At 47.7% G+C, this 24,456-nt stretch overlaps 1 protein-coding gene across 1 annotated transcript in view; it reads left to right on the forward strand.

Moving 5' to 3' along the window:
• The window catches only part of PCP4 (Purkinje cell protein 4), a 61,703-nt gene that overhangs the window by 9,443 nt on the left and 27,804 nt on the right, over nt 1–24,456 (forward strand). Inside the window, exon 2 of the mRNA XM_086676007.1 lies at nt 17,284–17,335. Within this exon, the coding sequence (XP_086532133.1) occupies nt 17,284–17,335 (52 nt within the window). The remainder of the gene's footprint in view (nt 1–17,283; nt 17,336–24,456) is intronic.

The raw sequence follows: 24,456 nt of genomic DNA on the forward strand, positions 1-24,456 counted from the left end.
CAAGTATGCCCTCTGAGCCTCCCCCCACCCCAACCCCAATAACACAAGGAGTGGCTGGTAAACGTCATCGCACTGTTGCCCCAAAAGTCCCTCATTGAGGTCTCCGTTGACAAATCCTCTTCTGCCTCATGTGGCAGCTTCCTTGACATTGACTTTACACCATTCTCCTTTATTACCTTGCCTTACTCTCCGTGGCTCCGCGTAAGAAAGAGCATTCTGAACCCCCAGATAAAACTCTTAAAAAAACTTTTCCTCCCAGAATGGGGGCCCTGTCTATGGTCGAAACCACTGCGTGTGTAAATCAGAAATCACGTATTTGGTCAGTCACATTTCCTTCCGCCTTCTAGATTACGAAACTTGAAAGGACAGACTTGTGTCGTCCCTTTTCCTCTCCCCGGCACATGCCATTCAACCTACATGGATGGGGACTCCATTGCGTGTTGTACGTTGTGCTGGGTGAATGAATAAGGCGTGGCTGGAGGCTAGCCCTGGAGACAGAATCACATAAAATTAACTGGGCTACAGGTCTCTTCACTGTACACACTGATTGCCAGGGATGCACAGCCTACAGCCATTGTGGAGGCTTAGGAAGGAGAAGGATGTGTTCAGGGAAAGTTTCCCGGTGGAGTCCATGCTTCCAGAAGTAGGGTCTCCATACATATTGATTGAGGAATGACCACCACGGCTGATGGTTAGTCTTCAAAGTCATGAATTTTAGACCCACATAGGGCTTTAGCAGTCTGAGTCCCATGAACCGATAGGTATCTAGGATGATACTACAGTCGATTTATGCCTCTTGCCTAGTGATATAAATTCCCATACATGTGTCAGTGAATATTTGGGTTCTATTTAAATTATCACATCACCCTTTAAAAGTGCTGAGTGAGTAAAATGTGTTCGGTACATTGGAAGAAGATTACACGTGTAGTTGTGCATGTTGTTATATTTTAAAAGTTCCACGTTCTACTTGTGAGAAGTGCCCAAGTGAATTTAGATATGCCTGTAGCCTACCTTCTGTGCGAGGATTACTGTTTGTCCAGGGTGAAATATCACGGCACACGTCGCACCTCGGAGACCCCTGGTGGCATAATTTTTTCTCTTCGGAGTTTGTTCGAGGCATGGGCTCATCCCTATATTTATAACTCTGTTCTCACATATGCATAAGTCCTGTCAAAAGATAGAGATAATACAGTGCCGCATCGCAAATATTATTTCTGGCAACGTTCTATACCTCAGAAATGTGGGCTCTTTTACCTATTCTGGAAGATAACTTCTAAAATAGATGTCGCAATTAGTCAAGTCCTCTACCAAATACCTCATGCAAGTTTATTGTTATTTTTCCATCTAGATTTAATCCTTCCCATCTCTGAGGCAGATTCATTTCGGGGGGCACTGTTTAGTGAATTCCCCTGCCATCATTTTTTTTTTTTTTTTGGCTGAGTTCTTGCTGAGAGCCAGATTTGGCTGAAATTCATGAGAGAGCTCCCAGACAATTGAGTTTTGGATGAGGATTTCGAATTCTTGCATGACAAAAGCATAGAGGCGGCCTCACGGAACTTCAGCTGCAAGCAGTACCCTCAGGGGACCCCACTCTCTGCTCCTCTGTCCCTTTTGTATTTCGATGAAGAAGGAACTGAAGAATCTAGCAGATCTGCCTCAGAGATGAGGCGATTTAAAGACAAGTAGCAGCCTCTATAATTGTTTGCTCCCACCCGGCTTTGGGAGAAGTCTCTTTTGAGGTCCCGGTAGCTCAGACAGCACTGGAAAGTCCTGGGGAAGCCTGTGATTGGACTGCGGGGGCAGGGCAGTGACACTTGGTGGGGCCTGGTGAAAGACAGAAACGTGGGGCTCCATGGTAGACATTATTAAGAATTTCAAGACGGAAGGCGGGGGTTCCTGGGTGGCTCAGTCGGTTAGAATTCTGACTCTTGGTTTCGGCTCAGGTCATGATCTCACAGTTTGTGGGTTCAAGCCCCACATCAACCGGCATCAGGCTCTGCGTTGACGGTGCAGAGCCTGTTTGGGATTCTGTCTCCCTTTCTCTCTCTGCCCCTCCCCTGCTCATGCTCTCTCTCTCTCTCTCTCTCTCTCTGTCTCTCAAAATAAACAAGTATACTTCAAAAGAATTTTCAAGACTGTGATGACAGAGCATGACCAAGCTTGGGGCCTTTCTGAGCCGGACTCATGGGTCCTATATGACTGCATGGGTCACATGGGCACGAGGCTGGCTCTGGCTGAGGCTGGGGGCTGCCTGATTGCTTTTTGGTGGAGAGAGAGGGGGGCGGAGAGAGAAAGCGTGCGTGCTAATGAAACATGTTATCGCTTTGCAATGTCAGGGGCCATATATATATATATATATATATATATATATAATCTATATATATATATATAGATAATATTTATAGATAGATATATTCTTTTTTTCCCTCACCGAGAGGAGGTTTTCAGAATGGCCCATGCCTGACCACGGATGCAAGTGGCTCGAGGGCCTTCCCTCTGAAGGAGATGGACCACTGAGGCTGGCTCTAAGGAAGCCCACCTAGCCGCATGCTGGCATAAGAAATCAGATGATTTCTGACCTGACCCTGCAGGTCTGCTGCGAGGTGGGAGTAATAAAACTGATTAAAAAGCACTTGGAAAGCATACGCTTTTCAAAGACCGTATAAATGCTAAACGATGACCCCAATATGAAAAACTCCCTGCATTCCGATTCCAAACGTCTTTGCCAAGGGTGGGTTGTTGACTCCGATGAATGTTTCGGGTGGCCTGCTCCGGCCCTCATGGCTTCTTCCCCGGGGGGGGGGGGGCATGTCAAGGGACACGGAGAGCAGGTGCATGAGGCTTGTTCAATTAAAGAAACATTTCGTGCTTGGGAAGTAAAGGGTTTTCATCGGAGCAGGATCCAGGGTCAGTATGTGCAGATACGAAGCCACGCTGTGGCCCAAGCTTCAGCCATTCCCATCAGCCCTGTCCCAGGAGCGCGACCGCGACGTAAATTACAGCAGAGTTGGTTTTCCAGCAGACTACGTGGGTCTGGATTTTGTAGGGGTTTAAACATGAGAGAGGGAGCGAATACCCACCATGAAGGAGGCAGGGCGTGAGGCTGAGTTGGGAGGCGGTGCTTGCTGGTGGGCATGTGTGCATTCTGTTTCCAGCGGGGAGATTGCTAGAATTTTCACCTCCCTGGGGCGCAGCTGATCAAATAGCCCTGGACAGCTTCATCCGGTCTTCTAATCCGTCTCAATTCGCTCCTCGGGCCGTGACAGCTGATTTATGACCAGGCAGTCCCGTTTCTTCCAGAAGTATACAACCTCAGACTTGTACGGGTTCTGAAGCTATTTTCGTTTTAGTTGAGTGGGGGAGAAAAGCTGGCTGCTTCTTTGTTACCAAAAAAGAAAGTCTCCAGCTTCTGAAGCCTCAAGCCCCCCCTCCCCCCACGCCTCCCTCCACCCCAGGAGAAGCACGCTGAGGAGGACCCGGTGCCAGGTTAGTATCTGCATTTTATCTCAAGGAGTCAGCGCACGACACTGGGCTTCGGCCTCCATAGGAGGAACGCACGGAGAGGAGTCCGCGAAACTAGTTAAATGTGCAAAAAAGAAATCAGGACACCTGGACAGAGGGAATTACTGAGCCAGAGCCATCTGGGCTGTCCCCAAGCCCCGTTGTCACGGGTGTGGGAAAGGCGTCTGCAGGTGCGGTGTCAGAGTGGCCTGAACACCGACCGCGTGGTGGTTCCCAGGGTGGCCGACAACCTTGTGACGTGCGTTCACCCCAACCGTCCCCTGAAACCGTCCGTGCATTTTCACCCACGGAATTTTGTGTGAAGTGGATGGACGTCTACAATCAGGAGGGTCAGGAAGCACCATCGATGCCTACTCTGCCACCAGATGGGTCGAGGCACAGAATACCGGTACCGTTGAGGGCGGGGGCGCCATCAGAGGCAGACCTCCCATCCTCCAAGGCGGTGTTGTCCCCCATAGACGCGCAAACTGCGGCGGTAGGGGTGCTGTCTGCCTGCGTCCGAGCCCCGTCCCCTTCCACTCAGCGGCTGCCAATCCTCAGCCGTGTCACTAAACCTCTCGCTCAGGGTCTCCAGCCGTGCATCCATCAAATGGGAGTGACCGTCCCCCCGCTTCAGAGGGTTGTCACGCTGTTGCTTTGCAGAGACAGAGCCGGCCGTCTTGGTGGGAAAAAGGGAAGAGTCGTGGCCAAACTGGGAAGCCTGATCTTTCAGTCAGCCCTAACTGCGGCCTCTCTTGGTCAACCGTGGATGTGGCTTGGGCTCTTTCCTGCTCTGATGAGGAAGTTGAGCGCGGTGGTAAATCACGACCGGCTCAACCACGGTGGAGCCATGTGGCCGTGGTGGGTGACCGTTCGGTGCCCGGGGTGGCTGGCCGGTTAGAGTCTCCTGCCCACGGTGGCTCTTTCATTCTGCGGTCTTTGGCCACGCTTTGGCCTTCGTTTGATGATGCCCAGCACTGCGTTCTACTAGCTGTCCCGGGGAAAGGAGGCAGGAATGAAGTCCTGGTGTTACGGCTGAAAGCAAAGCAAAGAGGTCTTTCTCTGTGGCCTCTGTGATCTGGGGGAACGTGGACTCTGGCCTCATGGCAGCTTCTCTGGCCTTTGAAATATAAAAGTGCCCTAAAAATAACACGACTATAGGGGGGACAGGCAGCCTTCGTGTTTTCACAGTGGTATGGTAGAGGTTTCATTTAGTTCTAGAAAAATGACGATCCTTGTTGTTTTTTCCCCCTCATCATCTGTGTAAGGTCGATGCGTCCTTTACTGAGTTAGTTTGTGGGCACATCTCTGTTCCTGCCTTTATATTCATCTTTTATTGACAGTGTTGTACCTTTCTTCTTTCTCCTGGCATTGGGCTAACCGGCCGTAGCTCCCGGGATGGGATGGGGAGAGAAAGCCAGTCTCTTCTGTCGTTTTCTACTCTGTGTGGATCTGGTATCTTCTGTGCACACTGTGAGAAACCATGAACGTTTGGGTACCTGTGTCTTTGTCTGAGAGCCTACCGTTGTCCTTTGTGTCAGTCACAGCAGTGGCCGTAGAAAGCATCTGCCCTTTATGCCGACAACCTGCATCTCGAGGATATTCTGAGGAACCGACCCCACTTTAGGAGGGCAGAGAAGGGAGTGGGGCAGACGGAGAAGCGTTCCTCTGGGTGTCATTCAGAAGTGGAAGGTGGATGATGACCTCCACATTCACGGGTCATTCTGGCCCCATGCGGACCCATGGGGTCAGTGGAGGGGGCTGGGGATCGGCTCACGCTTCCTTTCCAACCTCAGCCATGCAGGGACTCTGCACACGGGTCCGCTGCACACACGCTGCCCCAGGGCCACTCAGGTCTCCCCACTCTCTTCGGTCACCGCCCTACCCTCCTCCCGCATCTTCTCTTTCCAGAAAAAATACAAGCTGTCATTTGTATCAGCGCACAAAACACATCTACACTGGGAATAGAGGTCCAGGAAGCTTCGACTGAAATTAATATTAGCTAACAGGTAGAGACTACATCCTTTATGAAAAAAAAATAATCACAAATCCTAATATTCTCTCTTTAGATTCTCATGATAGCCATATGAGCTATAGGTTTAATTTAATTTAATTTAATAATTTAATTTAATTTAATTTAATTTAATTTAATTTAATTTAATTTAAATTTAATCCTTCATGGAGAAGAAACGGAGCCAAGATGTGAGGAATGAAATCACTTGTGCAGGGTCATTTGGCCACTTGTGGGAGCTGGGGCTTCTCCTGGTCCCCAAACTGCTGAGCCCAATGTGCCTTTAGTTCCTTAGCTTGTTGCAAATTGAACAAAACAGAAAGGAAAGAGGCAGACTTCTTTTGGAGCCTGGTTTCCCATTATGTTGCCATCTGATTCCTTTCAGGGACCAGATCCATGCACTGAGACCATTTTTATCACGTGTAATTCTCACGGCCTGATGAAGTAGGGATAGTGTTGTCCTGGCTTTTTAGAAGCAGAAACTGAGGCCCAGAGAAGTCAAGTGACCTGCACAGGGTCACACAGCTGCTAAGTGGCAGGGCTGGCTGGGAGAGTCTGGACAGTCTGATTCCAGGATTGCAGGACACGTTCCTTCCTTCCTTCCTTCCTTCCTTCCTTCCTTCCTTCCTTCCTTCCTTCCTTCCTTCCTTTCTCTTTCTTTCTTTCTTTCCTTCCTTCTTTCTTCTTTCTTCTTCCTTCCTTCCTTCCTTCCTTCCTTCCTTCCTTCCTTCCTTCCTTCCTTCCTTCTTTCCTTCCTTCTTTTCTTTCTTTCTTTCTTTCTTTCTTTCTTTCTTTCTTTCTTTCTTTCTTTCTTTCCATTTATTTATTGGGTCATGTTTACTAAGGTATAACTTTCATCTAGTAAAAGTTATCGTTTTTAGTTGCATCCTTGTTGAGTTTTGACACGAGTGCTGTCTTATAATTGAGATATCGACTATTTTGCCGCCCCATAAAGTTCTTTGTGTGCCTTTAGAGTCTGCGCCTTCCTCCATCCTTAGCTCCAGAACCTACATTCTTCAGCATCGCACCTTAAATAACAACTTCCCCACTTATGATGCAAGCTATTCACAAGGTCTCGAGCAGCACATGACACATAGGCTTGTACAGGTGCTTGATAACTGGTAGCCAGAGCATTAGAAAGGTAGGAAGATGATCAAGAGAGTGAGGACAGTCCCGGTTCTCGTAAATCACGCCCGCATCTCAAGCTGCAGAGACGACATCCGGTGATAGAGGAGTCCTTGCCCCTGCATAGCCGCTGCAGCCCCAGTCTATAAATGGGTTTCCGTCCTGTTCCTTAAATGGACACTGCCACCTGCTCATGGGGCCTCTTCAAGCCCATCTGGGAAAGAGGGCTAGGGAGGCTCCCTTCCCTCACAGCAAAGAAGAAAGTGCCTCAGGGCCGCCTCAGGTCCCCGCGGCGGTCACTTTGCTCTGCCCATACCTCCTTTCCCCCATCCCTGCTGGTGGCTGGGAAACCCAGGGCTCTGAGCCGGACAACTGGTTTTAGGAGGACACGTGTCTTCCTTCTGGCCCAGAGACAGCATCCTCCCTCCATGTGGTTGGGGGTTCAGGAGAGAATTCAGCTCACGCCTACAGAATTGCACACCCCAAGGAGAGGGGGTTCTCCAAATGGTACAGAAGGAGGACACCCTCCTTTGTGCTCTGGGCACCGGAGCCCGGGGCGTCCTTGGCTCTCCTCTGTGACTACGGTTCGGGGGCATCCCGGGTAAGGCCAGCGGCAGACCTTTCTTTTGTGTGCATCTAGTTTTCTGCCCAAGTGGAGAAATCTGGGCTTTTCCCATGGGCTTAGACAACAGAACTGTATTGTCCCACAGTCCTGGAAGCTGAAGTCCAAGGGCAAGGCATCAGAAGATTGGCTCCTTCTGAGGCTGTGAGTCAGAATCTGCCCCAGGCTCTCTCCTTGGCTTACAGGTGACCATCTGGTCTTTGCATCTTCCCCCTATGCATGTCTGTGTCCGCATTTCCCATTTTTCAAAAATTGTAAATGTTTATTTATTTTGAGAGAGAGAGAGAGAGAAGAGTGAGAGCGAGCATAAGTGGGGCAGGGGCAGAGAGAGAGGGAGACACAGAATCTGAAGCAGGCTCCAGGCTCCGAGCTGTCAGCACAGAGCCCAACGCGGGGCTCGAACTCACGAATCCTGAGATCATGACCTGAGCCAAAGTCGGATGCTTAACCGACTGAGCCACCCATGCACTCCCACATTTCCCCTTTTTATAAAGCCCTCAGTCATATTGAATTAGGGCCCATCCTAAGGACCTCATTGGAACTTGATTAGCTCTGTAAGGACCTGGGCTCCTAATAAGGTCACTTTCTGAGGTACTAGAGGTTAATACTCAAATTTGGGGGCACACAGTTCAACAAATAACACTGCTAACACTGTGGTGAATTCCACCCAATTTCAAGGAGCATTCAGAACATTCCATGCCCCTCATTTTCAAAGAGAATTGACAGCCACACAGTCTTATGCCTCTTTTTGAGCTTTGCTGAATAAACAAAGCAAAGTGATTTTATTGGCATATTTGAGATACGTGGACTTGAAAGTTAAGAGACGTTTACTATAAATGAACTTAATAGGACATGAGCTCATCCATGATGAACTCACAAGATACATCGTTAAATATACAAAATTAGAGTCTCCCACATAGAAGCCACTAGATAGCAATTGTTCTCAAAGTTCCAGCAAATACCAGGTATGAAATTGCATGTGTGGCGTGTGGCCATTTTTATAAAACCGAGACTATATTTGTGCGTGTCCACACAGAAAAAAAAGATGGGAAGGAAATATTCTGGAACATTTCATGAAATGGTAACAAAGATTTACCCTGATGAGTTGGGTTATATGCAGTTTTATGCTTTCCTCTTTGTACATTTATTTTCCGAAACGTTCAAATAGATAACAGTGTTATTTGAAGAGGAAATTGGCACAGGGAAGGTTCTTAAGGGGGGAATTAAAAAAATACAGTATTTTAAATTTAAAAATACTGTAGGACAAAGTATAAAGTGCATTTCTTTTTTTTTTTTTTTTTTTTAATTTTTTTTTTTCAACGTTTATTTATTTTTGGGACAGAGAGAGACAGAGCATGAACGGGGGAGGGTCAGAGAGAGAGGGAGACACAGAATCGGAAACAGGCTCCAGGCTCTGAGCCATCAGCCCAGAGCCCGACGCGGGGCTCGAACTCACGGACCGCGAGATCGTGACCTGGCTGAAGTCGGACGCTTAACCGACTGCGCCACCCAGGCGCCCCTAAAGTGCATTTCAATAAGACAAACCACGCACGAATTCCTAAAAATGAGGGTCCTTTTGTAAATGTTCTGCCTAACCCACAGCAGTGCTAATTATTTCTATTACCATAAAGGTCAGGATGAAAATGCTAGGGGCAGAATATAGCATCTGGGGTGGAATTTTGGCCTTTGTGTCTTTCCTGGGTGAGAGCGGGCACACAGAAGGGGCTGAAAAATTACGGGGGTTACTTCACTTGTCTTTGAAGATCCCATCGCTTTTTTTTTTTTTTTTTTTTTTTTGGCCAGCCATTTTTTTTTTTTAAACCCTTCCAGCCGAAGTTCTCTTTTGACGTTCGTTCCTATACCTTTAGGGACTAAATTAGTAGAATTTCTAATGCTCCATTTTTAGAATGTTACTAGGAGAATTGTAGGCGATTTAAAATATCAGTGGCAAGAAATTAAATCCATTCTGTCCTTATCACCTAATGTTGGCATAAAAGTCACTTCTGCTCTTCAGACAAATTCAGGGACTTTGATTTGGAGGAGGCTTTTAGTGACGTGGCTTTGATGTTCCCAAGAAGCCATTCAATGATCGTAGCAGCCCCAAGCAATCATCAACTACTTTCTGGCCGACCAGCCCATTTCACTGTGCCGGGGCCATGGATTTTGCTCCACTGTTCATTTAAAGTCTGATATTTCATCCAAGAGACTCATGAACCTCTGTCAATAAAATGTTAACTATCATTCCATGGAGGGGCGCCTGGGTGGCTCAGTCGGTTAAGCGTCTGACTTCAGCTCAGGTCATGATCTCGAGGTCAACGGGTTCGAGCCCCGTGTCGGGCTCTGTGCTGACAGCTCAGAGCCTGGAGCCTGTTTCAGATTCTGTGTCACCCTCTCTCTCTCTGCCCTTCCCCAGCTTGCTCACTCTCTCTCTCTCAAAGATAAATAAACATTAAAAAATTTGCTTTAAATAAAAAAATTAAAATAAATTTTAAAAAGCTGTAGCAACATGCCTTTTTGTTTCTTTATAAACACGGTGACTGAGAGAAAACACAGAGAAAGTGCTGGGAAGGGTGCACTGAGGTCTGTGGGGTCGGTCCCCATCTTGATGTCTCTCCAGTGTAGGGCATGGATTCTGAGAACCTGTCCGAAACGCCAAGGTCCCCATGAGCAGCCCACACCACAGGCAGACAGATTTGCGTTTTTCTTCCTACTTGGGAGCCATCTGAGGAGCTGCTCATCACGATGTTACCATTTCAGGCACAATAGAAACCCTGAAACCATTGGAAATATGAATATCGACAACAGCAGGACAGCACCAAGGAGAAAAATTACTTAGGAGAAAACGCATCCCCAGGGGATAGATGGTGTTAAGTTGCACCTGCTTCCGAGGCAGCATGGGAATGAGATGGGTTTTTCTTTCCTTCTTTTGCCAAATCTCTACAACTAGTTGGCAGACAGAAGCCAAGAGAGGCCAGATGATGGGAAGAGACAGCAACGTGCTTTAAAAAAAAATGCCTTCAAACAAGTACTTTGCCTTCTCTTGATATAGAGATGCCATCCAGTTGATATCACCGAGTAATGCCCACTGTGGCCCGCGCTGTCGTTGATGGACAGGGAGAGCACGCCTACTCACTGCCAGGTCCTGACTCGTGGCCAGCAGGAGCCAGAGTCTCGATCTTTCCTTCTCAGAGGCAGGGACAGAGACTCCAGTAAGGTATGTCCCCAGGGATGCCCGGCCGGTTGGGGTGCCGTGACTCACACTGAGCAAAATATGGAAAAACCCCCTCGATCCCACTCACTCCTGTGTGAATCGTGGTCCCTCACCTGCGCCCCCGGCCTTAGTCCCCTTGAGTCAGGCTCTTACCCCAGTTCGTTGAGATGACTGGTTTATTCTCTGTCTGTCCCACCAGGTGGTGGGCCAAACAAAGTCAGACACTGTGTCCCCTTCTCCTGGGGACCTTCAGGGCCCAGCCTAGCACCTGGCTCATCGGAGAAAATAAACAGTCCAGGAACTCGAGTCTCTCCCCCAGGTTGAGTCCAGGCCTCTGTCTGACGCCGAATCTGCACACTTCACTGCACATGGCTTTGCATATCGATGAACGTGCCTCATTGACAGTCCGCTTTGGAAAAGGATCTTTTATTTCTTAGCCTGGGAGGGACCAAAGCCCTTTAGCTGGAGTATTTTGCTTCTGGAACAGCAGCGAGAAGCTGGAGTCAGGATCGTGTACAGCCAGTTTCACTTCTTTCCCGATGGCTTGATAATAGGACTGAGAAGTCACGTCTTTGGGAGCCGGAGGCTGCTGTGGACCTCGTTCCAAGAGGGTTTTGTCTTTTCTCCAGTGTTGCCAAAGCAAACGCACGCACAGAAATCTTTCCAACATTTGGTGGCAAGATAGATGAGTCCCTTGGGGAGACTGAGGAAGAAGGGGTGGAGAGTGGCTGGGACCCTGGGGATGGCCTGGGACACATACTCGAGAAGGCTCTTTATTCCCCAAGCCTGGGCGGGGTGGGGGGGGGGGGCTCTGGAAAGGGCGACCCTCTAGTCAAATCAAATCTCACTAAACCAAATATCAAGCCAATGCAGATGCAATACAGATTTAGCCACTTACATGTACAAGGGTAGCTTCAGAAAATATTCTCGGACTGTCGTTTGGACCCTAAATTTAACCTGCTAAAAATTCATTTCACATTTCCTTCTCTTCAAACTTCTGGAATGAAAAGTAAGTATCTTTTAACAGGAACCCGTGTTTCATCCTGTAACTGAAACTGTGTGTTCTGGTTGAATGATTTTCTAAGTAGACGTAATCTGTCCGGCGTTCTGAGTTTGCACCGATGAAGAGGGAGGTTCTGCAAATTCAGTCTCATCTACGACACAGGAGAGTAACATACCAATTTTATAGGTATCCACGGCAAAGTGTTCTTTGTGTTCTGGAAATTGTATAATAAAAACTCATACCGTGACGGCCTGAGCTCATAACCTACAGTTGTGGCCCATGAGAAAGCTAAGAATGGAGGTTTTCAAAGACTGTAATAGAATAACTTTCTAAATCCTTGAAATGACTTAACTTCTTGAATCTTTTACTTACTTTGGGGAAACGTGTGACCAGTGCCTGGTGGAGCCACACAGAGCCTGAGGCCAAGGGAAGTGTCAGTCTTATGGGCGGCCCTGTCTTTATGTGCAGTGTTGATGTTTATCCAAACTTTTTATACTTCTTTTGATTTTCTAAAATATTGCCTTAAAATGTTGTCTTTTTTTTAAAGCTCTCTTGGGGTGTTGACAAATAAAACTGTAACATACTTACAGAGTACAATGTAATGAATGGATTGGTATATGCTCACATTGTGAAAGATTCCCACCTTTGGGGTAACCAACGACCACAAATCTCACCTCACATGTTTACCTTTGGTTTTTGGTGGGAACCCTTAGGTTCTACTCTTTTGGCAAATTTCGATTCTACAACACACTGTTATCAATAGTTACCATGTTATACATTAGATCCTCAGACTTTGTTCATCTTATAACTGCAAGTTTGTACCTTTTTAGCAACCTCCCCCTATTCGCGCCCCCCAGCCCCTGGCAACCCCCTTCTACTCTGTTTCTATGAATTTGTCTTCCTCCCTCCCTCCTTCCTCCTTCCTTCCTTCCTTCCTTCCTCCTTCCTTCCTTCCTTCCTCCTTCCTTCCCTCTTTCCTCCTTCCCTCTCTCTCTTCTCTTTCTCTCTCTCCATTTCTTTCCTTCCTTCCTTCCTTCCTACCTTCCTTCCTTCTTTCCTTCCTTCCGTCCTTCCTTCTTTCTTTCCTTCCTTCCCTCTCTCTTTCTCTCTTCTCTTTCTCTCTCTCCATTTCTTTCCTTCCTTCCTTTCTTCCTTCCTCCTTTCCTCCCTCCTGTCTTTCTCCCTCTCTCTTTCTCTCCCTCTCTCTCCCTTTCCTTCCTTCCTTGCCCTCTCTCTCCCCCTTTCTTCTTTCTTTCTTTCTTTCTTTCTTTCTTTCTTTCTTTCTTTCTTTCTTTCTTTCTTCTTTCTTTCCCTTTTCCCACATATAAGTGTTTATATAATTGTTTGTCTTAATTAATGACTTTTTTGGTGCCCCCTTACATTTTGTGTCTGATGCGAATGCCTCACTCACATTACCCAATGGTGGCTACTCCAAGAACACCAAGATTTTGTAGTAGATCTCACAAGGAAGGATAGAGGACGGAGGAGTAATGCAGTCACTCGTTCTCAAAGGAAGGGTGATTTTACCATGAGCATGCAATAAGGTTGCTTCTGGGTCTATGTGTGAAGGTTGGGGCACCTCCCCATTTCCTACTGCAGCTGGCACCATTAGGACATGGGTATTAGTGATGTGTGCACACGCCTAGATGCGGCCTACATGTGATCAGACGTACCTCAGTCTCCAGTCTAAGCTCAAAGTACAAGAAGAAATGGATCCAAAGCCACTTATTTACTGGAAAGTAGTCGTGGCCAATTCCACTAGTGGAGTATCTCATATGAAGGGATTGTCCGTGAGTTTGCAACTTGGTTGAAAGAGTCAACCAGACAAATGTATGTGCTGAGTCAGACACCGCTCAGATGTCACTTCAGGCTCTGTTGGTGAGGATCCCGTGGGTGGCCAGTTCAGCACGGGCTCCACAGGCTTCAGGGAGGTGTAAGGCGACAGCACGCAGCTCCAGCCATGCCAGGAGTCTCCACCTCTGAATCTCGTGTTCTGGGGCTTCCTCCCAGTCCCCCAGCAGATTCCATCGCCCAGTCTAGAAGCACCAGGAACTGACACTTGGTGGCGTGGGTCTGGACTGGCGAGGGACAGGAGCTGGGGGCTCACTGGCTTACCTTTCCTCCCCTGGGTCTGCTGGGTCACACACCTCTCAGAGGGGCAAGGTCAGGGTCAGGCGCACCTGGATGGCCGGCTTATGATGGGTCTGCCTTCTCTCCTTCCTTCCTCTCTAACAAAGAGTATTGCAAATGCCATTTGCCTCAGTCTCTGCTTTCTGGGAAACCAAATGAAGACAGATTCTTTGTTATTTCCCTGCAGCCCTTGGTGCAGTGGGACTGTCAGAAAAATTCCTTCAAAATTTATACCTTGAAGTACCAATCCTGCCTTTTTTATGGGTACATGGCACGTACTAGATTTTCAGAAGAAACTATCACACACCCAGTCTTCATTTAGGCTCCTTTTAATTGGGACTTTATTAAATTCTGACATGCTAGCTTTTTGTTAGTTAACATCCCTGGGGAAGGACACTTCCCCTCTGAGACCCTGGTGAGTTGCTTGGCAAGTGTGTGAGCGTTGAGGACAGTCCTCTCTGGCACTGGTTCTGCCTCATTCCCTCCCGTCTTCTCCCTGCTTCTCTGCAGATTCTGCAGCGGTCGTGCCGACCAGCAGCCTGTACTGGAGAAGGTTCCTTAGATGGCTATTTAGCGTTTCCTTTTGTTTTTTCAATTTTTTAAATGTTTGTTCATTTTTGAGAGACAGAGAGTGAGTGGGGAAGGGGCAGAGAGAGAGGGAGACACAGAATCCGAAGCAGGCTCCAGTCTCTGAGCCGTCGGCACAGAGACTGACACGGGGCTCGAACCCACAAACCAGGAGATCATGACCTGAGCCGGATTCAGACGCTCAACCGACTGAGCCACCCAGGCGCCCCGGCTCTTTAGCATTTCCTAATGGTGAAATGAGGGCAATATAGGGAGGTAGTTTTCAGGAAAATGCGTCTGTGTTCTCATAAGCTGAGTAGTTGTCTCATTGGTGATCATAAAGGCAAATTCAGTGGAAGCTTTCTCACACGAGACCCTCTGTCCCTTCAAGAGGTCTTGGGGATGATGACAGAGACACTGTCTTGATACGTTAGAAGAGAGAATGCCATTGTGTCTGAGGAGATGAGCACAGAGCTGGCTTGAGCGGCAGGGATGCTGATCTCGGATGGCCGAGGAGGGAAGGGTCTGTTATTCTTCAGACACTTAGGAGGGCGTGGAAGAAGGTTCTGGGTCTGTGGTGGGACAAGATGTGGTGGACGGTCCCAGACAGGAGTGTTTTATGAATGTGAAGTTGTTAGGGTGGCGGTGGGGGTGGGGGGAGGCTGGAGTGGGCCAGGAGGGGACCTGAATGAGAGCATCTGTGCCAAAGGCCGTGACAAGGGGCGGACAGCAAGAACCATGGCGATAAAGCAGTCGGGTGTGATGACCGCTGTAGACCCCCAGAATGGGAGAGCTCTTGGATTGTTCTCCGCTGCTCTCAGCCTTCCCCGAGAAATGCTGCAAGGTCTCAGAGAATTTTGAAAAGAGATCCTCCCGGTGAATAGTTCTCTTTTGTCAGGATCATTTTCTGATCATCTCTCGTGACGCCCATCAGTTTCACCTTGCCTCCATCATATAAGACCTGACACTAAACCCCTTTCTTAGAGATCCTGAAAAAATGAACTCCTTTTCTTCCCTGTGCACCTCTCATGTTGGATCTCCTCGGGTTTCTACAATGTGACCTTTGATGGAACGAAGTATTTGTGACATTTGAAAGGTGTCAGTGTTGAAGGTTTTTAAAGACAGTGAGGGTTGACTGTGCATCTATTCTGCATCTGTATGCCATTTAATTCGACTTTATTCAGCTCTCCAACCCTGTCCTTTTATTCTCTGAGAGTTGCTTTTTCCCCCCGGCCCCTCCCTGGGTTACGCGGGGAGGGATGGAAGGCGTAAACACTGGAGTAGTTCAGTCGCCAACAGCTGCCGCAGAGCCAGCTGGATCCTCCGCATGGGTGGTCCGATTCCCTCCAGGACAGCCACCTCACCGCCTTGAGGTTGAAAAGGGGACTTCAAAACAAGCGCAGGCGAGAAGAAAGGGGCCTTTTACTGGTAAATCTACTGTATTGAAGAAATGTGTAATTTATTTAAATGGAGATGATGCACGCTCTTGGTTGACTGTTCAGCCGATGATGCCGTGGCGTCATCGCCCTGCATGGCACGGGCCCTACTCGAAGTGTGTTGAAGAAGAGTTGATGTCTGGTTAAGCAGTGTAGCCTTTCTCCGTAAGAACACACCGGCAGGTCTAGCATTCTGAAAACTCAAGGTGTTCTACATTAGACATGAAGACGGGGCCCACGTGTATACAGTCTTTCCAACTTGGCCATTCCTTCCACCTCCTGCCACAGAGAAGTGGTTTACCTTCCCAGAACGGGACAGAGCACCCCTGAATTGGGTGGGCAATTTGCACTTCACATTGACCGGGATAGGGTGTGTGGCGGGCTGGGCGAGCCCCGGGACGCTTGGCTTTGCCACACTCTCCTGAGTAACCATCTGCGCGGGGCATCAGGAGTCCGTAGGGATGGTTCACTCGGTTTACGTGAGTCTTTACCATTCACCCGATTTATTTACACTAATTAGGACCTGAAAGCAAGATTTTTCCGGATGATCCCTCGACTGTTAATCAAGGGTGGACTAAGGATCTGGGAATTTCTTATGACAACATTGAACGCTAATGGGAGCTGATAATTATTTTCATGATACTGTTTTTAGGCTGGAGTCCTCGACCCAAATATAAATTTTGAGGATATCCTTATCCCTCAGTAAGAGTCATCTGTAGTGGTTTTCTCCTTGTTTAGCACTCCGCCTCTCTCTCTTTCCAGGATCCTATCTAAATAGTTAGTAACAATGACAATTCCTGCAAGACGCTAACCTCTGGGCATGGAAATTCTGTCTGTAGTCTTAATGTACTACCTACTAGCTCCTGACCTTGGACAAATCAGGCTCCCTTCCTGGCTTCATTTTCTTCACCTGAAAGTTAGAAACTTTATCATTTCTTCAATCTTGTTCGACCTGAAGCACATTTTCTGAGAATGACCAGAAAATTGGATTGACACAATGCTTCTCTCTCCACGGCCTAGAACAACTCTGAGCATGATGTTAAAGACAGTAGTTGGATAAGCTCTGAAGAAACGTGTTGGTATGTTGACATGTGTAGTGCATTTCCCATGGCTCCCTAGACCTCACGGCCGGAGAATCTTGCCCAGCGACCCAAGACTAACCATAAGAGGCCAGCCTGGTAAAATGAAAGTGCACAGGGTAGGCTTAAACAAGGACGGAAAGGTTTCTCAACAGTAGGAGAAGCTGACTAAACATAATAATTTTTTAGTTGATTAACATTTTTCTTTAACAATAAGACCCTGGACATTGTGATTAGAATGACAACGGCCATCGCTGGCAAAAACGACAATTCTCATCTTCTTGACGGTTGGCACAAAGTCTTGGCTGTCCTCCTCATATTCCAGATGAGGTTTTCGTCAGTCGACAACAGCTTCCCATCTGGTGCTCCTTGGATGTGGGTCGTGGGGGGCGGGGCGGACAGTCTGTGCAACTTGAACAGATCCTTCCTGGGGTTGACCCTTTCCTGGTCTCATGAGCACCACGTTTTAACCATCTGAGCTAAAGTAACACAGAATGTGATATAATGCAACAGGTATTTGCAGCACCAGAAGACATGAAAAATAATCCTGAATACATCTGATAACAATTTCTCTCTCTCTCTTTTTTTATGCCTTTAGCGACAAGGCACTGGGGCAACCAATGGAAAAGACAAGACGTCTGGCGAAAATGGTAAGCCAACGTGCGTAGTCTAGACATTTACTTTCGCCGCCTCTGCGGCCTCGTGCACGCGGCGCGCGTGGGTAATAACGCCTCCTATCCAAACCAGCTGACCAGCCGTGTTTGTGCTTCGGGTTAGAGTGGATCCGAGCAACCCACGGCGTGCGCCATGGTCCGGTTATTGCAAAGAAAACCAAGCTATAGCTACACGCGGTGATAAGAAAACGGTTTCCTTCCCAGAGGAGGACTCCCGTTTTGGGCGACGTGATAATTACAATGCAAATATAGTTCTGTGCTTTCTTCATTAGGGCTGGTGAGAATCGTCGGAGTTGTTGTGAGGATAAAATGAGATCACGTGACATAAGCGCTCGGAAAGCTGTGAAGCGCTCAGCTCCGGGCGGTAGGCTCTGCAGCCTGCCTCGCGTCCCAGACCCCCCCCCTTCCCCCGCCCCCCCCCCCCCCCCCCGGACTTAGGCCACAGAGCTCGGCGCTGGCCCCAGGGAGGTCTGGATCCCGGAGGGTCGTGAGTGTGCGGCAGAGGCCAAAGCGCGTGCACGCCGGGCTGCGGTCCCCAGCCGGCCTGGATCTGTAGGAGCGATCGTCACGCACGGGGTCTGAGGCTTGGAGGGGGTGCGCCGGGTGCTAGCCCGCCCCCCCCCCCCCCAGCTTTAGCGGGTGAAGGGAAGGACGCATGCTAATGGGGACCAGAGTGTGCCCCCGGTGAGGTGGGGTTCCAGGTGTCGTCACTTTGTGTCGATGACCAAATGAACTCAAGTTTCTGGAACGCGGGTCCCGCCTCCTGCCGGAAGGGGTCTGTGCCGGTGCCCGCTCCTGGGGGGGGGGGGGGTGCCCCTCTCAGTACCGGCTGCAGAAACTCCCAGCCCGCCTTCAGGGGCCTCTGCCCGAGTCTGCGCTGGGGCCCGAGCAAGACCCAGGTGCCGGAACGTTCGTCCCTCGGCGCGGCAAGGTCAGTGGGCCGGCCCCGGGGTGAAAGGGCATTGTGTGGATGGGGAGAGGGGTTGGTGGCCAAGCGTTCCCTGATCGCAGCGGGGGGGGGCACCGGTCTTTTCCGTTGGACGCGGGGGGTGGGCCGCTGGCGGCGGGAGGGGAGCTGTGCAGACCTGGGGGGGGCGGCGGCCCCCTCCCCCTCTCCCCGGTTGGTGGCACGGTGGCCGCCATCCCTTCCCGGACCCCACCGCCCCGCGATCCCGGGTCTGGAAGACCACGGAGAGCTGTCGTTTTTGTTGGTTTTGTCCGTCGACGGTTCCCATGGGAGAAACTAAAAGGGGGGAAGATCGTTTTAAAAAAGGTTTAGGTACTAGTTCAGTAAAAATAAAGCGATAAACCTCTGACATGTTCACGCAAGTCGCATTTTAAAATAGAGAGTAATTGCATTCTCCAAAACAGAAAAAACTCGTTAGTGAAAGAGTGGCAATGTTTTCCATTTTTGCAAACCTCTTTAATGGCTGACTTAATAGAAGCCAGCTGCCTCCGTGTTCTATCCGGCGATGTCGGGTCACGTGGCCCCAGGAAAATTCCACTGTGCCCTCGTGAGAGAACTCGGTTTAACAAAGCATTATTGTATTAGTATTTATAACAAATAATTCTGATGTGAGCGCTTCCTCAGAGGAGGGCAGCACCCCCAGGGCGCCTGGTCCACACCGTGAGAGCTACTGTGGCTCCTGTGTCAGCCGTGAGGAGCCGGGAGTCTGCAGGGAAGGCAGAGTCAGGGCCCAAAGGGGGCCCAGTCCCTCCTGGTCACTGTCTCTGCCCCATGGCTCCACCCTGGCATCAGACCCATAGGCGCTGGGAAGCATGCAGACACGCTCGGTGCTTTGCACCCAAGAGAATTGTCAGCTGTTACAGAAGACACGACTTCCTGCCATTGTTCTTTTAAAAGTAATTTTATTTGGGGGGGGGGGGTGCAGAGAGAAAGGGAGAGAGATTTTTATTTTAGTGTTTTATTGATTTATTTTGAAAGAGACAGAGAGTGAGCAGGGGAGGGGCAGAGAGAGAGGGAGAGAGAGAATCCCAAGCAGGCTCCTCGCTGCCAGCATAGAGCCCGGGGCAGGGCTCGAACTCACGAACAAACAAGATCATGACCTGAGCTGAAACCGAGAGTCTGATACTCCACTGAGCCACCCAGGCACCCAAGGGAGAGAGAGTGTCTTAAGCAGACTCCACACTCAGCGTGGAGCCCAACGTGGGGCTCAGTCCTCCCACCCCAGGATTATGACCTGAGTTGAAATCAAGAGTCTAACGGTCAGTTGACTGAGCCACCCAGGCACCCCATCTGAGGTTCCATTCTGAGGCATGTAATTTCTTTCAGCCAAAACCTGATCCCTTATAGTGAAAACTAAATGTGTCTTTTCTGGAGGTATGAAAATTAGTGGAAAGAAAAATGCGAGACGCTGTGGATAAAGCTTTCCTTTATAGAATTCTAGATATTAGAGGACATTCACTTCCGAGTAAGAAATGGGATGTTTAGAATTAGACATTCCTCAATAATTGTAGAACGAAGTGCTGTATGAATTCAAATTATTAACGTGTTGCACCTTAATTTCAGACGAAACTGCTCATGCATGATATATGCACACGGTATTTTATCCTAATATTAAATTTGTGCTTTGCCTCTAAAAATGAACCAAGACAAAAGTCAGGAACAACCCGGTGGTGATTGGGGTGAAGCCTTCTGGAAGAGGTCTAAAAGACATTTTCCTAAAAATCTAAGACGCTTAGTTCTTAAATTTCTTAATTTTCTTAAATTTATAGTATGAGAATGTCATCTTGGAATTTGTTTTAAACTAATATTACATTCCATTGAAATTCAAATTATTTTACTCTGTCATCACAGGAGTGAGATCTTTTGTCTGAATGTATATTTCCTATTAACACAAATGAAGGTGCCCACATATGTTGAAGGAACAGGGACCCACCAAGATGTTCCGAGAGGTGGGCAGTAGTTAAACACAAAAGGATCATCCCCAAATTTCATTATTGTCCACAAGTGTTCTCATTGCAACTATTATAAACGTACTTTAGGCCTTCATTTTACCACTTAAAGCCAAACAGACTGTAGGAGTGAGGTATGAGGGCCTTCACATTCTTCGTCAGATCGCCAGATCACAGAAGACACAAGTCAGACGGGTTAAAACTCCAGAGGGATCCAGATTGTCGGCTCTGCTGGAATTTTTGACATTAAATATTATCTCAATTATCTCCAGGGACTCTGGATTCTTGGTATCTCAAGATTATTTTTACTGCTGGTGTTGTTGCTGTGGATGTGAAAAAGGATGTTTATCCACATTACATTCAGAATGTCCCTGAATTCTTCCTCCGTCTCTGGGATGCCAACCTCTGGACACACAACCCAGCAAATTCGAATGTTTTCCATCACATCTGACAGGTCTTTCAGAAATTTTAGGGTTATATTTTTTATTTTTATTTTTTAACGTTTATTATTTACTTTTGAGAGAGCGAGAGAGAGACAGAACGTGAGCAGGGGTGGGGCAGAGAGAGGGAGACACAGAATCCGAAGTAGGCTCCAGGCTCCGAGCTGTCAGCATAGAGCCTGACATGGGACTCAACCCATGAACCATGAGATCATGACCTAGGTCAAAGTCGGACACTTGATTGACTGAGCCACCCAGGTGCCCTGAGGGGTATATTTTTTAGTTAAAAAATGAGTTCATTAGGATCTTGTTAGTTCTGGGGCACATGGGTTATTAAATGTCCGACATCAGCTCATGTCATGATCTCACGGTTCGCCAGTTCGAGCCCCGCATCAGGTTCTCTGCTGTCAGCTCAGAGCCTGCTTCAGATCCTCTGTCCCTCATGCTCTCTGGCCCTCCCCCACTTGCACGTGAGGCTGTGCTCTCTCTCTCAAAAATAAATAAACATTTAAAAAGTATTAGAAAAAAGGGGTCTTGTTAGTTCAGAGATATTCCTTCCTATATGAACGAACTACCTGCATTGGCTAATTAGTTTGGGCCGAGAGCTTCATTTATCCCTTGACACAGTGTTCTTCCTGGAGGGACACAATAATTTGTCACTCCAGTTACAATTCCTGGGCTGTGGTAATCTCACACATGTTTACAAATAGAGACACAAACCATCTGACTCCAGAGTATTCACCTCCAATCACTAGTTTGGACACAAGCAAAAGGTATTTTTCAAGTCAGTAGTTTTCCTCAGTGCCTTAATCTGTATCTTGATACTTGTCATCGGAGGGAACCCAAGAGTTAAAGTTTTTATTGACATAGAAAGTAGAAAAATACTGGAAGGAGTGTGGCCTCTGGGAGGCCTCCAGTCTGAAGGAAAGATTTACGAATAATAAACCTCTGGCAGAGCTTATGTTCAGAGCCTGGAGGCTTACCCCAGCTAAATTGAATTTCTAAAACTGGAATGGATTTCTCCTGATTTGGTGAGCTGTGATACGTTTGTTTCCAGAAAGTTCTGTCTTTGGAGGTGGAGGGCGTGAGTGCACCTGACTTCAGGAAAGTCTCCTGTCCTATCCAGGCTCTGGGTAGATGTCCAGAAGGAACGTTTTTTTCTGCATCACTTGTACCACCTGTGGGGCTCACAGCAGTTGTAATTTCTTTGAGGTGTGAGTGCCCGTGCCAAAATCTCAGGCGCCATGCTTGAGTAGGTGAGCCCCTTCTTTGGGAAAGGGGTTGTGGCTTGAGATACTTCTGGTAGGTGTGGGGATATGCTAGGACCACATAGCGTGCAGTTTGCTTTGATATGATTCTATGATCGCTAACAATGAATAAGATCAAATGTTGTACTGGGTGCTCTCTTCTCGTTTTTTTTTTTTTTTTTTTAATTTTTTTTTCAACGTTTTTATTTATTTTTGGGACAGAGAGAGACAGAGCATGAACGGGGGAGGGGCAGAGAGAGAGGGAGACACAGAATCGGAAACAGGCTCCAGGCTCCGAGCCATCAGCCCAGAGCCTGACGCGGGGCTCGAACTCACGGTCCGCGAGATCGTGACCTGGCTGAAGTCGGACGCTTAACCGACTGCGCCACCCAAGCGCCCCTCGTTTTTTTTTTTAAATATGAAATTTATTGTCAAATTGGTTTCCATACAACACCCAGTGCTCATCCCAACAGGTGCCCTCTTCAATACCCATCACCCACCCTCCCTGCCCTCCTACCCCCCATCAACCCTCAGTTTGTTCTCAGTTGTTTTTTTTTTTTTTTTTCAACGTTTATTTATTTTTGGGACAGAGAGAGACAGAGCATGAATGGGGGAGGGGCAGAGAGAGAGGGAGACACAGAATCGGAAACAGGCTCCAGGCTCTGAGCCATCAGCCCAGAGCCTGACGCGGGGCTCGAACTCACAGACCGCGAGATCGTGACCTGGCTGAAGTCGGACGCTTAACCAACTGCGCCACCCAGGCGCCCCTGTTCTCAGTTTTTAAGAGTCTCTTATGGTTTGGCTCCCTCCCTCTCTAACTTTTTTTTTTTTCCATCCCTTCCCCCATGGTCTTCTGTTAAGTTTCTCAGTATCCACATAAGAGTGAAAACGTATAGTATCTGTCTTTCTCTGTATGACTTATTTCACTTAGCATAACACTCTCCAGTTCCATCCACATTGCTACAAAAGGCCATATTTCATTCTTTCTCATTGCCATTGCCACGTAGTACTCCATTGTGTATATAAACCACAATTTCTTTATCCATTCATCAGTTGATGGACATTTAGGCTCTTTCCATACTTTGGCTATTGTTGAGAGTGCTGCTATAAACATTGGGGTCCAAGTGCCCCTATGCATCAGCCCTCCTGTATCCCTCGGGTAAATTCCTAGCGTTCTCTAGCTGGGTCATAGGGTAGATCTATTGTTAATTTTTTTGAGGAACCTCCACAGTTTTCCAGAGCAGCTGCACCAGTTTGCATTCCCACCAACAGTGCAAGAGGGTTCCCATTTCTCCACATCCTCGCCAGCATCTATAGTCTCCTGATTTGTTCATTTTGGCCACTCTGACTGGCGTGAGGTGGTATCTGAGTGTGGTTTTGATTTGTATTTCCCTGATGAGGAGTGACGTTGAGCATCTTTTCATGTGCCTGTTGGCCATCTGGGTGTCTTCTTTAGAGAAGTGTCTATTCATGTTTTCTGCCCATTTCTTCACTGGATTATTTATTTTTCGGGTGTGGAGTTTGGTGAGTTCTTTATAGATTTTGGATGCCCTTTGTCCGATATGTAATTTGCAAATATCTTTTCCCATTCCGTTGGTTGCCTTTTAGTTTTGTTGATTGTTTCCTTTGCAGTGCAGAAGCTTTTTATCTTCGTGAGGTCCCAATAGTTCATTTTTGCTTTTAATTCCCTTGCCTTTGGGGATATGTCAAGTAAGAAATCACTGCGGCTGAGGTCAGAGAGGTTTTTTCCTGCTTTCTCCTCTAGGGTTTTGATGGTTTCCTGTCTCAGCTTCAGGTCCTTTATCCATTTTGAGTTTATTTTTGTGAATGGTGTGAGAAAGTGGTCTAGTTTCATCCTTCTGCATGTTGCTGTCCAGTTCTCCCAGCACCATTTGTTAAAGAGACTGTCTTTTTTCCATTGGATATTCTTTCCTCCTTTGTCAAAGATTAGTTGGCCATACTTTTGTGGGTCCACTTCTGGAGTCTCTATTCTATTCCCTTGGTCTATGTGTCTGTTTTTGTGCCAATACTATGCTGTCTTGATGATTACACCTTTGTAGTAGAGACTAAAGTCTGGGATTGTGATGCCTCCTGCTTTGGTCTTCTTCAAAATTACTTTGGCTATTCTGGGTCTTTTGTGGCTCCATACAAATTTTAGGATTGCTTGTTCTAGCTTCGAGAAGAATGCCAGTGCAATTTTGATTGGGATTGCATTGAATGTGTAGATAGCTTTGGGTAGTATTGAGATTTTAACAGTATTTATTGTTCCAATCCATGAGCACGGAATGTTTTTCCATTTCTTTATATCTTCTTCAATTTCCTTCATAAGCTTTCTATAGTTTTCAGCATACAGATCTGTTACATCTTTGGTTAGGTTTATTCCTAGGTATTTTATGATTCTTGGTGCAATTGTGAATGGGATCAGCTTCTTTATTTGTCTTTCTGTTGCTTCATTTTTAGTGTATAAGAATGCAACTGATTCCTGTACATTGAT

The sequence above is a fragment of the Puma concolor genome, chromosome C2 (genome assembly GCF_028749965.1).
Source record: "Puma concolor isolate L17-30 chromosome C2, mPumCon1.1.hap2, whole genome shotgun sequence".
Lineage (NCBI taxonomy): Eukaryota > Metazoa > Chordata > Mammalia > Carnivora > Felidae > Puma > Puma concolor.